Source organism: Tripterygium wilfordii, chromosome 7, assembly GCF_013401445.1.
Source record: "Tripterygium wilfordii isolate XIE 37 chromosome 7, ASM1340144v1, whole genome shotgun sequence".
NCBI lineage: Eukaryota > Viridiplantae > Streptophyta > Magnoliopsida > Celastrales > Celastraceae > Tripterygium > Tripterygium wilfordii.
This window is the reverse complement of record NC_052238.1, coordinates 14,718,727-14,735,722: the sequence shown is the minus strand read 5'-3', so window position 1 is coordinate 14,735,722 and position 16,996 is coordinate 14,718,727. Positions and strand designations below refer to the sequence as shown.

Here is a 16,996-nt window from a genome sequence, read left to right as displayed (position 1 = left end):
AGAGAAACTGTATTACTGTTTCACAAGGCACAACTTGTTCATGTCCCCCAAAAGTTCTCCCATCCGGCCTCACTTGATTGCAGCAGCAAATGTGTGTAAAATCACATTTGGTCAAGTGGAAGCCCTTGAGGGGGAGTGAACAACATGTGCCCTGAATATCAACATCCCTAGCTGCTGCTGCTACTGTCTTGCTTTGCTTTGAAATCCCTTTTTATAGGCCACCAAATCACTACACCATTAATCTTGAACTTGAAGGGAAAAGAGAACAATTTTGACATTCTACCTCAACGGAAGAATATATAAAGCAGTTTTTTTCTCAAACACACACAGAGATCAAATCCTCATCGAAGGTCAACACAAAACAGTTGGTAGTATTCCAGACCCTTTCACAAGTTGAAGCATATATGTCATATGTCTTTTCCTAATCTCTGTTAAAGTCACTAGATTTTCCAAGTTGTAGATAATGCATATCAGGTGAAGATTCTCAAGAAGTCTCATCACTTATTCTTATATGCATTACATCAAGTTGCTTACACGTCCTGCTGATTTCTTTGGGATCACTCTTATGAGCCAAACACGTGTCACGCATCGTCGCCAAAGAAAAATCACTGAAAGGTGGGTCTGGTTAGACGCTCTAGTTGAATGTGTGCCTAGGTTCTGGATTCAACTGTTAGCAATTTCTTGATGGGCACTAGTGCGTGGGGGCTTCGATCCACTAGCGGGTCTTAGTGCACTGAGCCTCGCCGCCAAGACTTACCCTGTTGACAGGTGGAAAACTTCTGTACATGCTGACTTAGCAGCCCAAGTCTATGCTCATTAAGCTATTCCAAGGACATGTTGGATTGGGTAGTTATTCGGTTATAAAAAATAAAAATAAAAAATGCAAATATTTATGATGCTTATATTTAAGATAATTAAATAAAAATTAAAAAATGTAAATACTTATGATACTTATATTTAAGATAATTAAATAAAAATTAAAATATGCTAAAATTATTGGATCGGGCTGGGCTGCGCTGAAAAGATTAGACATGGAAAAGCATGGGCCAAAAAAAATTTGATAAGGCCTAATCCATGGGCAGAATTAAGCATATCGGAGCTCACAAAAAAAGCGGATTGCCAAGGCATGGCTTGGCCCAAAAAATACTTGAACAAAAAGAAATTAAATTAAGAAGATAAATTTATTAATGAACGTAATAGAAAATTTTCCCTGTATTTTTTCTGGGCAAGGAGAAGCCAAGCCATCGATACAATACAATCAATCAATTCTTTAAAAATCCCAACCCTGATATTTTCCCTCTCCGCCCCCTCTTTCTATTGCTCTGTCTCACACAAGAGAATTCCTTAGCTTCTTCATCTGCGATGGAGAGGGCAGTTGTGCTTCGCTCTCTATCGTGCTGTTCTCTAGCTTGTAACAGATTCTCCTTCCGTTCATGTCGCGGCAGGCACTCTCGTCCGTCTGTCTTATCCCGCTCTTCCTCTTCTTTTTCTACCGTTTCTGCTCGCAGTCACCATCGTCAGATTCCCGGTCTAACCAGGCGCTCCCTGCTGCGCCGCTACTGCAGATTGGTTCCAACTGTTTCTTCTCCTCTTCGCTTCCAAAAACACTTCTCTTCTCTCTCGACTCAAGCCATAGCCTCTCCTCCCACTCAATACTCTTCAGGTACCTAACATTTTTCAAGTTCGCTTCTCACTTAAAACCTGTGTTTTTTTCATTGAATTTTTCACTTATTTTATGTAAGTTCATAATTTTCAGTGATTTGTTATGATATATGAATTAATGTTTTTACTACTTGTAATTTTTTTACTAATTTTCCTTGTTAGTATTCTTGATACGAGGTTATCATTATTTTTTTAATCTAGTTTAATGAAATGTTCATAGCACGTGAGATCAATTTGTTTAGAAAACTCTGAGCAAAAGAGTGGGGAAAATGGTTCAATACGCATGAAAAATATTGTGGTTTTGATGATTGGGCTTATTGAGCCATTTATTGATCTAAGAATTTGCTGTCTTGTTGCTTATTTTCTTTTTGAATGTTCAATTTGGTTGAAATTCGTAATGCTTCTAGAAGTGGGTTGTTCAGGATACGGTTAATGATATTGAAGTTTTTTCATTTATACACGCATACAGATGCTGTTGGTGTCCCAAATGAGGTTGCTGAGAAGCTTGGATTTGAGAAAGTATCAGAAGAGTTTATAGAAGAATGTAAATCAAAAGCAACGCTTTTCCGACATAAAAAAACTGGTTGCGAGGTTATGTCAGTTTCCAATGTCGATGAGAATAAAGTTTTCGGCATTGTTTTTCGAACTCCTCCGTAAGTATGATGTACTTCACTTATTTCACTGTGTTAACAGACGTCAATGCAATGAACCATGATTACTGAATCCAATTAAATTTGATCTGGATAGTAAACACATTAGTAGATCACATCAAGGTTCAAAGAGATTTTATTATATTGGCTGCCTTGTTATATTAGAAGGTGATAATATGGTTTCTATCAATCCTGGGAATTGAGTATACGCTAGTGAAATCTTAATTTTTCAGATGGCTTTGTTGAATTTGTGATGGTGCAAGTATCCGTTTTTCGTTTATTTTCTTTATATTGTTCGTATTGGTGAAGTTGTTAACTAGTTTGGCTTGTAAGTTATTTTGGCTGCTTCATAATGATTTCTTTTTAAATCATTTCAGCCTAGTCTGCATTAATGATAGAGATCTTAGTAGAAGATTGTTTTGTTGTTCTTTTCTTTCTTAATTTGTAGGGGCTGTTCCCAACCAGTAGCTAAAACGCTTAAAACTGTTCAATTTGGGATAGTAATTTCTGGTACAGTGGATGATTTAGATAGAGCGAAATGCCAAAGTATACAAGGTTTCTTTCAAACAGCCAAGGGAGAGAGACTATGAATGTGACCTCCCTTCCCAACTAATGGCATTAAGGCTTGTTGTCTTGGAGTGATTCTCATGTCACAAAAGGAATAGTCTTAAGAGGAGTCAATGATTAGTGTCATATGTTGGGGAAACTCTAGACGATTATCATCTTGAGTAAGTTGATTTGCTTCAATCAGCCTTTATTTCGTATTGAATCCAAATACTATTTGAGTTTCTAGAGAATTTAATGTGGTTATCAATTGAATTGCTTGGAGGAAATATTGGGTTACAAAATCTCAAAGCACATGATAGATGGGCGCTTTATCTTGAGATATTATTTTATTGTATAACTATGACATTTAATTTAATAGTTATATGTGTGTTTAGGTGTGAACTTACTAAGTTTATCTTAGGCTTGGACTCCCTAGAACAAAGAATAGGAACATGAACCCCAAATCCCCAATCCATATCTGTACTACAAAAGCAATCTATGTCGCAGGAAAAGTTGAAATTTTGCAGTTGGATGATGACAATGCACTCATTTCGTAATATATAGGGTCCAAATGCTGATGGTATAGGAAATGTATCAATTAGTATACTACTACAGATTTTGGCAGTGTTATCATGCCAGAGCTCTGGGAGATCCTCTGATAATTTTGTTTTCTTCATGGATAAGCTGGTGATGTGGACGTATGGATAAGTTCTGATATCGCATACGGTGTCTTGAGTAGATTTTCATGTTTTATAGCACTCTGAATTACAAGTAACAAAGGTTGTTATATGATTTTCTTTGTGAATTGATTAACTGATTTACAATTGAAATTCTGCAATGCAATAGTTATGGTTATTCTTCGTTTTAAATGTTGCATAAGCGAAATGAATTGCTAGAGTTGGTTCATCAAAATCGACTTATGCCAAAACATATCGATGTTCCGCGGTTTTACTTACAGAAACATTATTTCTTTCATTACTTGGTTTTTTATTTTAGTTCTTATCATCTCATTCAATATGATTACTCTTGCAGGAAAGATTCCACTGGAATCCCTCACATATTGGAGCACAGTGTATTGTGCGGATCAAGGAAGTATCCTTTGAAAGAGCCATTTGTTGAATTGTTGAAAGGAAGTTTGCATACGTTTCTAAATGCATTCACATATCCGGATAGGACTTGCTATCCAGTTGCTTCCACAAATACAAAGGTAAAAATGAGGTAGAAAAGTACATGATATGGCATGTCAGTTTTGGAATCCACTTTGGATTTTCACATTTGATATATTTTATTCATTTTTTCAGGATTTCTATAATTTGGTGGATGTGTACTTGGATGCTGTATTCTTCCCCAAATGTGTGGATGACCTCCAGATTTTTCAACAGGAGGGTTGGCATTATGAGCTTGACAATCCAACGGAAGAAATATGTTTTAAAGGTTCAATTTTTAATATCTACTTTTGTTCACTAAATTCTCTGCCTTCGTGTTCAGAAAATATTATTTTGCCCTGAGCATGACTTTGGGTTTATTGCTTATGTAAACTGAGTGATAGCTGACCTTGTAACTTTGTTATAGTCATTGACTCATTGTCCTTACTGGTTTTTGTTTTAAAATTTAGGTGTTGTTTTCAATGAGATGAAAGGTGTCTATTCCCAGCCTGATAATATATTGGGGAGGACTGCTCAACAGGCAAGTTTTGCATTGTTTTATTAACTTCTTTCATTTTGTTTTTGAAATTTTAGAGAATATCTTAGCACAAATATTTTAGTTTTCATGTTATAAAAGGTACTAATACATGTATTCATTAAATTTTGTGGGCTCTTGTGCTTGTCAAGTGAGAATCAATTCATTTGTTCATTCTCTTTGTGTTGGGATTATTGCACGCCGAGGAAATCTTGACTAAAGAATAAGAAAGAACACTAAAATTTTTAACTTGGAAAACACTTCATAGGGAAAAATCACGGGGCCATAGTCCAGCTAAAAAATTTCAGGTTACAACACCTTCCGTAGTAATTACCACTATGGGATGCGAGTGGAATAATTTTGGTAATCTACCCTAACTCTACATACACCAAAGTGTATAATAATTCACTCCTCTTTCTCTGCATGCTTTCTTTATGTAAGAACGCACACGCAGACTCGTCGTAAACCATGAACTTGAACCACCTATTTATAGTAGACTTTGCCGTGTTTTTGATTGAGTGCAATAAATTCATCCGCACTTGGTTGACGTTGCATCATCTCCTCCATCATGTGAATATAGACCAATTAATGCACTGATTCTCTACACTATTAATTGGTCAAGAACTGATCCATTTCTTGTCGTGGACCATGATGCATTTAAGACTTCATAACCAAATTGCATTACTCCAACTTGTAGGCCACCAAAGTTACACGTCTGCACATGTGAAATTGGATACGTTATATTAGCATGTGCAGGCATGTAGCTTTGGTGGCTACAAGTTGAGTTATACAATTTGGTCATGAAGTCTTTAATGCATCATGGCCCACAAGAAGATTTGGATCAGTTCTTGACCAATTAATTTCTCCATATTCCCATGCTGTAGGAGATGATACAGCGTTGAGTAAGTGTGAATGACTTTATCACACTCAATCAACAACACGAAAAAGTCTAATGTAAATAGGTGGTTCAAGTTCATGGTCTAGAACTAGTCTCTGTGTGTGTTCCTGCATAAAGAAAGCGTGCAGAGAAAGAGTGAGTGATTATACACTTGGGCATATCTAGGGTTTAGGTAAATTATTCCACATGCTTGTGATCCCATAGTGGTAATTACTACTGAAGGTTGTTGTACCCATTGTTCTACATAGTGGAAGTTTTTAGTTGGACTACGGTCTTGTGTTTTTTTCACTGCGAAGGGTTTTCCACTTTAAAAATTCTGGTGTTCTTTCTATTTCTTTATTCGGGATTTCCTCGGTGAATTAACTTTTTTAGTGCAATAATCCCAACACTTTGTAACTTGTAAGAACAGTAGGATATTGGTCATTTAACCATCCACGCAAATACTGTGAGAGCTAATGGCTGTCTGCTAATAGTAGTGCTTGGACATTGAAAATTCTCATGTTATAACCATCCATGTCATTTGTTTGGTAAATATTTTTGAACATTCACTTCATTTTTTACCCTGAAAATCTCTCTCTCTCTCTCTGTGTATCATTAACTGTTATATTTAACTGCTTCTCAGGCTCTCTTTCCGGACAATACTTATGGTGTTGATAGTGGGGGTGATCCAAATGTCATTCCCAAACTAACATTTGAGGAATTTAAGGTTGGTTGTTTGCAATGAATTGATATACTTGGTATAATTTTGTGGTAAAGTATTGAAATCTAGTCTGCTCAGGCCTCAGGGTAACCTTTAAGTTACATATATCATTTTGTACTCTTTCAGTTTGAGAAAGTTATATAATAATTGATTTGGCATAAGATTCTTGTCTATCAACATTGTTTTCTGTATCATAGTGGACCAGGAACGTTTAACTTTAGCTAGTTTTAGATCCATATTGACAAGTATGAATTGTTGGAATTCATTTAAATGCTAAAATTTTCTTTGAGCATTTTTTTACGGTTTAACTTTACAAAGCAATGCAAGAATTCCATTCCTTGGTGCCACTCATTTACAGCAATCTACAAGAGACGAGATCTATTGTATCTAGTTTAGAATTTCATCTTTATTACAGGTTCCACTCAACCTAAACCAAAAAAGTATTTAAATATTCTTTGCACAAAGCACTGCAGTTACTGTTATCTATAACCATTTTTTTGAAGGAAAATTGTCTATAAACATTGTCTTAGTATGTCATTTATTAAGCAATGCAATCTGTTTCTATTTTGCTTGGCAAGTTTTTTAACACCCAAACATGCGATTAAACCTCTTCTTTCTTTCCCGTATCTTATAAGATGAAAAGGACCGTCATTAACTAGCTAATCCATCCTCCATATTCATTATGATGAGAACAGTAATGCCATTTAGCACCAAGGGGGATTGTTTGTCTTGTAGATTCTAATTGCACTCCCTGAAGGTGGATATTTGATGAATTTTGTATTTCGGTATTCTGCCACCAAGTTTTGTAGTGTTCTGAAGAATTTTAGCCCATCAGTTTGCTCACTCCGGGGACATAAGTGTGTGGATTTGGATACCTGACTCTGAGTGCATGTATACATGAATTTGACTTGCACATGTTACAGATGTGATGTAATTTGTATCTGCATAGGAATATACCTTCAACCGTTCAACATCTTTCTTTCTGCTGCTGCAGTACTACTAATTTTTGTGCATTAAGTATCATGTTCATTATCATTGTAATGATGATCAAGGCAATGACAACATATAATCTCTTGTATTCTGGATAAATCTGCAGGAGTTTCACCGCAAATATTACCACCCCAGCAATGCGAGGATATGGTTTTATGGTGATGATGATCCAATTGAACGCCTACGCATCCTGAGTGGTAAGAAACGACATCTTTGTTGATAATGCATTCATGCCTTTAATTCCTAATGCGTTATAGTATCTCGAGTGTTTGCAGTCATGCTAAACTTTGACTTTTAAGGTTTTTTTGATCGTTAATGTTCTTCTTTTTGATCTCTTCGTCTTCAGCATCAGTAATGGCTTTGGGAGGCTTTGAAAAACTATACTATTTAACTCACTCTTTTTTTTTGGTCTCTCCTTCCTCTTCAGAATATCTAGATATGTTTAGTGCAAGTCCAGCGCCCAATGAATCACAGGTTAAACCGCAGAAGCTTTTCTTGGAGCCAGTCAGGATTGTAGAGAAATATCCTGTTGGTGAAGATGGTGAGTTGAAAAGGAAGCACATGGTGTGTCTTAACTGGTTGCTTTCTGACAAGCCCTTGGATTTGGAAACTGAGCTTGCGCTTGGGTTTCTGGACCATCTTATGTTGGGAACTCCTGCTTCTCCCTTGAGGAAAATCTTGCTTGAAAGTGGTCTTGGAGATGCCATTGTTGGTGGTGGGATTGAGGACGAGCTTCTTCAGCCTCAATTCAGTATTGGGTTGAAAGGTGTTTCTGAGGATGACATTCAAAAAATTGAACAACTAGTCATGAGTACACTCAAAAAGTTGGCAGAGGAAGGATTTGATACAGATGCTGTCGAAGCATCCATGAATACAATTGAGTTCTCTCTGAGGGAAAACAACACTGGGTCATTTCCTCGTGGCTTGTCACTGATGCTTCGATCGGTGGTAAGTGTCCCTTTCTCTAAATCTTTATAGCAGAAGGAATTGGTTTTCTACGCAGTAGCTGTTACTTTAATGGCTCCTTGTTACTTTTCCTTTTTTCCCTTTTCTTTCTCTTTTTTTATAGGGAAAGTGGATATATGATATGAACCCCTTTGAGCCGTTAAAGTATGAGAAACCTTTGATGGATCTAAAAGACAGAATAGCTAAGGAAGGCTCTAAAGCTGTTTTTTCTCCACTAATTGAGAAATTCATCTTGAACAATCCACACTGTGTTACAGTCGAGATGCAGGTAATCATTATACCTATCATGTTACACTCGTTATAATTTTACAACTATATAGCATGACCGTGGTATTTCTGTGCCAGCCTGATCCAGAGAAAGCTTCTCGTGATGAAGCTGCTGAGAAAGCAATTTTGGATAATGTTAAAGCAAGTATGACAGAAGAAGATCTTGCTGAGCTTGCACGTGCCACCCAAGAGCTAAGATTGAAGCAGGAAACTCCTGATCCACCGGAAGCTCTAAGAACTGTTCCTAGCCTTTCTCTACAAGACATTCCAAAGGAACCTATACATGTTCCTACAGAGGTGATCATTAGTGTTCTGAGTGTCCTTTGTTGTTTCCAGTTTGGTTGAACACTGTACTGACATTGCAATATCTTCAGGTTGGGGAAATAAATGGAGTAAAAGTTTTACAGCATGACCTCTTCACAAATGATGTCCTCTACACTGAAATAGTCTTTAATATGAGTTCCCTGAAGCAAGAACTACTTTCTTTGGTTCCTCTTTTCTGGTGAGATTTCACCTTAATGCTAATGATTATTTTCTTGCCAAGTATCCACTGTGTACAGAAAAACATTTTCTAGGTTAAAATGAAGATAGTCATGTCAACTGATCAGTCCTGCTATTGTTTCTGAATGTTAGTCCTTTATGCAATGTAACTGTAACCTGAGACTGCGGCTAACAACGATGGGAGGTTCTCTTTTCCCCTCTCTTCTGATCTCAGCATAAGATGAATCGTAGACTATGCACGTGTTTCTTTTATTTCTTGTTCCTTAAATGTTAATCTTTCAGTCTACATGTTTTCCACAGTACACACAGTTCAACAACCACAATCAATCGTGCTTCTGTTTGCTGGTGCAATTGCTTGGTTTTTGTTTTGCATGACCAAAATTCGGTTGCTGATTATATGGTGCACCTCTTGCTACCATGAATGTATTTTAGTTTTAGGTTAATCCATTTCATTTTGCGGGTTCATTGTTTATCAATTCAGCATGTAGAGGCCATGTGCATTGTTTTATCATATATTTCATACCTCATCTTTAAAAAATTTCATTTCTCCATCTTGGAATGACTTTATGCAAAGTATGCATCTCTCTTCCGGCCAAAGGAAAAATATATGTATCCTCTCATTTTGCATGTGAACTTCAATCTGTCGGAAATCGTTATGTTCTGTTAATATTAAGGTTAGATTCCTTATATTATGCTGCTGCTTATGCTGTGATACTCATCATTTATCATCTTTTGTCCAATTTGGCCCAACTATAATAATTTGAGCCAAACAAAGTCCTGTCACTTTTTTTACTATCATCCACAGGAAAATTTTCAGTCTGTTTTTCTCTAGTCTTTCAGTTTTCTTACAATTTGTTTGCTTATAAATGCTTAAATTTTACCATGTTTAGCACTTTAATTAATGAGATCACTTGCATGCAATGCTCTTTTGGATTGACCGATCTATCGTGCTTTGTTATCGTCATTTGGAATAATTTTACCTGAAAAACCTATTGATATCTCAAAGAAAAAGGATCCCATAGAAAACACAAACACCACAGTTCTCTGCCCCGTGTGTAATGATACTGTTCTTCATTAATTTGAGTGGTGAAAGTCTAGAAGTTCCACAGCCAGCGACTATGGTTGTAAGCTTAGTAGAAGTTTAATCACTTTTTCTCTCCTCTTAATTTTCAAATCCAATTATTGCTCCACAGCTGGACCACGTTAAAATTTAGCTTGGACTATAAGTATTCCCTCTAGGATTTTTCTTTATTACCTGATGTGAGTATAGTTTCTTATATGAACTATGATTACCGAATGTCCTTGATTTTTATCCGAGACCTATGCTGTTTCTTTTTCACCAAAAGATAAAGAAAACCTTTAATCAAATCCTGGAACATACTGTGCTTGATGGTTACTTGCAATGGTTCTATGTTTTTTAGTCATATTTATGTAGATGATTATTTGTCCTGTATTTGACTATTTAATGCTCTTTACGGCAGTCAATCATTGCTGGAGATGGGTACAAAAGATCTGAGTTTTGTGCAGCTTAATCAGTTGATTGGGAGGAAAACTGGAGGAATTTCAGTTTATCCTCTTACATCATCAATACGAGGCAGGAAGGATCCCTGTAGCCGTATGATTGTTCGGGGTAAAGCCATGGCAGGATGTGCTGAGGACCTTTTTAACTTGGTATTTTCTTGTAGCCTATTGTTTTATTTAGTTACTGTTACACACTCAGATCCTGGAATTAATAAAAATGTACCACATGGTTGGATGTTGACTACTTAGAAAAAAATGGGGGAAAGAATCAAAGAAAAATAATTGCAATATTCACTTATTACTACTACTGTCATTAATTTCTACTAGTTCTGCTCTGGGGATTTTCAATCATGCTTTGTTTCTTTCTATCCCATGATTACACTTCCTCAAAGTTTACATTTCACAGGTTTCTTTTAGGAATTTCTTTATGTTCTAGCTTTAAGTTCTTTATTATTGTCTTATCCCTTTTTAAGTTCTATTTGGGAACCTTTTGTCCTTTTTTTTTGGATTGTTAAGTACTTTGGCTGTCGATTGAGATGTAATTTTTGTCCTGCTTAAATTGGATATACTTTTATGAAATGCTAAATTGAATACAATTACTTTGGCTGTTCGTTGGATGTAAGTTTCCCTTATGTTCACATGTACTTGCATACAAGTTTCTTAAGAAAGACAGTTTGAAAAATGGATGAAATATTTTCTGAATAAATATGGGAAGTACTGTAAGATTCAATTTTGGCTTTGATATTGAACTTTCGTCTAGCATTTTTTTCTGGGTGCTCTAGTAGATTCATAGTGACCTTCTGCGTCTCCTCGCCTTGCTTCCACCCCCATTTTCTCAGAAAGGAAAGTGTGTTTTTTTATTGCTTTTAAGTTACGGACTTGTTTGAAGAACATGGTTGTCCCTCTACAAATTTCTGAGACTTTCCTGAGAAATGGCTTTATTTTGCAGATAAAATTGTAGTTTCCATTATTCGTGCTTTCGTTTAAATTGTAACTTGACTTGATGAAGGGTCGTGTGATCTTATATTGCAGATTAATTGTATTCTCCAAGAAGTCCAATTTACGGATCAGCAGCGGTTTAAACAGTTTGTTTCTCAAAGCAAAGCAAGGATGGAGGTATTTCTGTTGAAATTATTTTCTTGAATGAGCAGGAAACACCCTTTGCCTCTACTTTCTTGTTTAATTTTTTTCCCATACATGCCAGAACCGATTAAGAGGCAGTGGTCACGGAATTGCTGCCACCAGGATGGATGCAAAGCTAAATGTTGCAGGGTGGATCTCTGAACAAATGGGCGGTGTCAGGTTAGAAGAAAATATGATTTCAAGTGATTATCCCATGGTTAATTCTGTATTTTTCTTTAGCGTCACATCTCAATTATCCAGTACAAGTTTTGGTTCAATGACCATTATATACCTTTGTAGTGAAACTATGATTTTCTATCCTGTTTCGGTATGCCCCTAGCATTATCCTAGGTCGAACATATTTTTTTTGTTCTGGAAATTTTTGAGTGCAGTATAACAAAATGATGCAACTGAAATATTTTTTCTGGTCCGCAAAATTAAGCTTAAAATCCATAACATAACTTATCAGGAAATAGTAATGTGCTTTCCATAAGCATACTAATGCTTGTTCCCTGTAGTATATCATTCTCTGCTCGGACACAGGTACTGAGCAATGTTGCTCACTGACCGTTATGTGTTTTTTGATCATTGAAAATTGTGTCCTTTTCGTTGCAGTACAAGAATCCAAATACATGTACACAAATAATTCCCTGAAAACATGATAACTATATGCACACAAATGGAGCATCAGTGTAAAGGCACCTCCAATTGTTATGCTTATGCAGATTATTTACTGTTTACGTGCAAATAGAATAGTTCTTGGGCTTTTCCATTGTTTTTAATATGTTTTTCGATGAGTGCAAGCTTCAAGTTTTACAGGGAGCTTCTTCAGATGAGGGTTGATGTTTTTCCTAATTTATGGTTTACATGTAGCTACCTGGAATTCCTACGAACTCTTGAAGACAAAGTTGAACAAGATTGGGATGAAATTTCTTCATCTCTTGAGGAGATTCGTAAATCCTTGCTTTCAAGGAATGATTGTTTGATAAATATGACCGCTGATGGAAAAAATCTCACCAGCTCAGAAAAATATGTTAGTAAGTTTCTTGATTTGCTTCCCAGAAGTTCTCCTGTTGAAAACTCTGCTTGGAATGCACAACTTCCTTCAATAAATGAAGCTATTGTGGTGCCAACACAGGTAAACTTGATTGTTTTTTCTCTTTCTGCTTGTTTTTTTTGGTAGTTCCTTATTTTTGGAATGATTAAACCTGACTTCTAATTGACCTCTAATAGGTTAATTATGTGGGCAAAGCGGCTAATATATATGATACCGGCTATCAGCTTAATGGAAGTGCTTATGTTATTTCAAAATACATAAGTAACACATGGTTGTGGGATCGTGTACGTGTCAGTGGTGGGGCTTATGGAGGTTTCTGTGACTTTGATACTCACTCAGGTATAATAATTGTGCCTTTATCCCTTTTGAATAGCATTCCTTTTTCAAAGTCTTATTATGGAGGTTTTATGTAGGAGTATTTTCCTTCCTTTCCTATCGGGACCCGAACCTGTTAAAGACACTTGATGTGTATGATGGAACGGGGGTTTTTCTACGTGATTTAGAGATGGATAATGATACTCTTACGAAAGCAATCATTGGGACCATTGGAGATGTGGACGGATACCAGTTGCCTGATGCCAAAGGTTACAGTAGGTATGTGGATGCCACCATTTTGTGTTGTCATTTTGTATGGCTAGAGCTTTGCATGGGTAGATAATGTTCTCATGTTCTCTCAACTGAAAAATGTGATACAGTTCAATTATTTATCTGTCTGAAATTTTTGGGTTATTACTGACTAGATGTATCATGGGAATGACAGTAAATATCCACCCTGATTTTTGGGGTAGAAAAATCGATTGGAAGGAGATGGCTGAATTATCTGTGAGCAATAGCTTTATCATTTTGAGTCATCATCACATTTCATTATATTCAAATATCTCATGCCAGTTTAGTTCACAGAGAGGGTTCTGGCCATTTATAGGAAAGTGATGTAGAATATCCCAAAAGCAAGTCTTTTTAGCCACCTGTCTCTTACAACCCCAAGAGTTGATTCTTCCTCCTAAAAATTTCTCCTGTTTCTTTCTCTCCAAATGATCCAGCTAACTAACAGTGGCAGGGCGAGGAACCATGTCTTTGCCTGCCTTGGTATTTTTTTCTGTCCATCCTTTGATTTGATCTTCCCTAGTACTGGAGACCACCCACTAGCTCAATATTCATTAGGAGTTTTCCATGACTGTAATATGTCAAGCCAAGGGACTTCAATTTTGTATTTCTTTTTTCCAACGAATGGCTTTTCAATGAAATGATTTGTATAATCCTGAAATAAATTTAAAATCCTGTGGAGGTAAAAGTTGGGAGGTTACTGGGAATTGCATTCTTTTAGTGTTTCTTCTTCTGTTGTCGTCACTGCGGTTAATCTATTGTTCTGTTCTTTTTTCAGTATGTTACGATACATATTGGGAATCACAGAAGACGAAAGGCAAAGGAGACGTGAAGAGATATTGTCAACAAGGTAAGAACGAAAATGAGCATTGGTGTTTTGATTGCATAACCAAGCATTGTTCCGTTGATCTTTTAACGGACAAAAAAAGGAATTGAAAATGCAACATAGGTAGTCTGTATAATCAAAATATGCATATGACTTTGCTGACACTAATGTTAATGGATGGTGGCATTCACTGAGCAAAATTCTTGTACTTCTGGGACGCAGATATCATAACCTCATTGAACATAACAGAAAATAAAGTTTAGATCTGTTATATTGCAACTTGCACTGTTCATCTTAGACTGAAACAAAATAATATTGTCTGATCAAAGTTTCAAATTATGTTTATATGAATATTTTAAGATGCCTCCGCCCATCTGGGACGATACCATGTACTTTTCATGGGGAGTTTCAATTAGTTGAGTCATTTCTATCAGAAGAAATCTTCTTGTTTATTCTTCTAAGCAACACCTTGTTAGATAAACTATGAAGTTGTGTATATCGCATTGATGAACACGATACTGCTATGGACAAGTCTTGTCTTTAAGCCTCTTTTCTTTTTCTAATTTCCGCTTACATTTACCACAGTTTGAAGGATTTCAAGGAATTCGGCGATGCAATTGAGACTCTTAAAGATAAAGGAGTTGTGGTAGCGGTTGCTTCTCCCGACGATGTTGATGCTGCTAACAAAGAGCGTTCTAACTTCTTTCAAGTAAAGAAAGCACTATAATATCCAGGAACATTACTTTGATAACAAGCAACTCTTACCTAAAATTTTTTATTCCTCCTGTATGAGATGCCAAGATTATCCCTCATAATTTTTCATTGCGATTTGAAACTAAATAAGAGTTGCACTGTCACACATTCTTAATCTATGATTTGGTGATTATTGTCAAGAGAGTTTCACAGTTTAAGGACTATGATTCTTTGATTGTATAAAATTTTAAAACTCCTCGTTCTCAATAGGAGAATATGTTTTAACATTCAAAGAGTTTCACACTTGGCACGTTCTTGTGTTTTTAAATTCATAGATATGTCATTTTTTATATAAACAATGTTATTTTTAGTTATTAATTGATTTAGTTGTTTTTAATTAATTGTTTCTAGCCGAGGATCAATTTGTTTGAAATCTTAATTAAGCATTAACTCTATTGATACTCGGCTAGAAACAAGTGAGGAGGGTTAAAGAGGAAGGAGAAGTTTCACAATCCTTGAATGATAAGGGGGAGAATTAAGTGGGGTAACAATGGGGATAGGGGTATGCTACTCTCCCCTTAAAAGAGCAATCGTTGCAATTGTTTAATCGTGTCCGTTTAAATGATCAGAAGGTTATAAATTATACACATCGACACTTCTCTTTATAAAATAATACACAAAATAGACTTGGTACTTGAAAAGTTTGACAACTCCATAACGAAGAAGCTCTCTCTGTTCCAAGACTTGACAGTTAGATGACAAATGGGTCATCGATGGCGAAGCCAATATTGCTGATCAGTGTAGAACCAAGAAAGATGACAAATACGTAGACTCTGATCTCAATTTTTAAAAAACACATGGATGATTCGAAGAAACATGGTAACATTGAGATTAGATTACTTAAAGAGAGGGGCTGCACCCAGGGGTGGATCCAAAAAATGGTTTGAGGGGGGCTTGGTTAGTGGTGGAGTGACAAATTAATAGAAGGGGGAAAATTTTGACAGGCGTTCAAGGGCAGCGCCTTCGAAATTTTTTTTTAGTGTTTAATACTGATATGATAACAAAAAATAGTCAAAAGAAATCCATTTATTAATATGAGGATGAAGTTTTACAATTTAATTTCCAACTCCAAGAGATCACGTCTCTAAGACTTCAACTATGCAATATAGAGATCCGATGAAGCCAGAATGAAAGAAATTTATAATTTATTAAAAGAATATAACAATAGAAACAAATTACCTGAATGAAAATAGAGATCATGAAATTCAGATGGAGATTACTAGATTAGATGCCGCAAGTTCGTCCGATTCAGATAAAATAAGGTTTAACTGGGGAAGAGGCGAAGAATTGGTTTCTTCTCTCGACGATATATGGTATATTCGTTACTTCGTATGGGCTAGTTTAGAGGAAAGAATTGGGCCAATTAGGGCTTATGTTGTGTTAAATTTAACTGGGTTTATTCTTATATATGGATATGTCATGGTATGCTTGTAATTTTTTTTCAAAATTTCAGGGTAAGCCCACCCTAGGCTAACATTGTCCGCCCGTCCCTAGCTGCACCATCAGACAAACATTCGGATGGTGAAAAATAATCACGATGACGACTAAGCCAAAGTGAGAGACTTTATTTTGAAGGAGAGATACGACCAAAGTGAGGGACACTGTTTTGAAAGAGATAATTTCATGGTTACGTGTCGTCATTTTATGGCATTTAGATTAGTTGAATGGCTAAGATCGAAGAATAGCAGCGGCTACTTTTATATGGAGATAGCAGAGCGTACCCCATTCCGTAAAAGAGAGGAAAGTTCCCCAATTTGGGGTTTGTAAGATGAAAGTAAAATTTGTTTATTATTTTCAAAATCATCCATAAAAGTTTCTCTCATTTCAATTTTAATAAGTGTACTTTCATAACTCGCCTCATCTAACTCTCTTTCTATTAACTCTACTCTACTTTTTCAAATTTCAATCCAAGCAACCCTAAGTCTCTGTTTGGATTGAAAATTGAAGAGTTAAAAGAGGAAGAATTTAAGTGAGCATAGTTATTGGAGGGAGACTATCTTTACTCACTCTTACTTGAATTGAATGTAGAGTCAATGAAAGTTAAGAGAAGTGAGTTGCAAAAATACTCTTATTAGAGTTGAAATGAGTGAAACTTCTATGGGTGATTTAGGAAATAATAAACAAACTTTTCTCGCACTTCACAAACCCACAAAATGTTGAGTTGGAGAGTTAAGTGAGGGAAAATTTTCCCTCGTTCACCCTACTTAGCTCTCCCTCTTACAATCTAGGTCAAGTTACTCTTCCCTCTTTAACC

General features: G+C 36.1%; 1 protein-coding gene across 1 annotated transcript; it reads left to right on the top strand.

Annotated features, from left to right (window-relative positions):
• Window positions 1-1,206: 1,206 nt before the first annotated feature.
• On the top strand, window positions 1,207-14,991 carry LOC120002404 (presequence protease 2, chloroplastic/mitochondrial-like). Its single transcript, XM_038851162.1, has 19 exons — window positions 1,207-1,663; window positions 2,132-2,315; window positions 3,891-4,065; window positions 4,160-4,292; window positions 4,474-4,544; window positions 6,059-6,142; window positions 7,233-7,323; window positions 7,554-8,074; window positions 8,196-8,360; window positions 8,438-8,656; window positions 8,734-8,861; window positions 10,342-10,531; window positions 11,414-11,497; window positions 11,586-11,683; window positions 12,377-12,641; window positions 12,737-12,899; window positions 12,974-13,154; window positions 13,942-14,013; window positions 14,575-14,991. The coding sequence occupies exons 1-19, from the start codon at window positions 1,363-1,365 to the stop codon at window positions 14,714-14,716; spliced, it is 3,267 nt and encodes a 1,088-aa protein (XP_038707090.1). The 5' UTR covers window positions 1,207-1,362; the 3' UTR covers window positions 14,717-14,991.
• The last annotated feature ends 2,005 nt before the right edge of the window (window positions 14,992-16,996 follow it).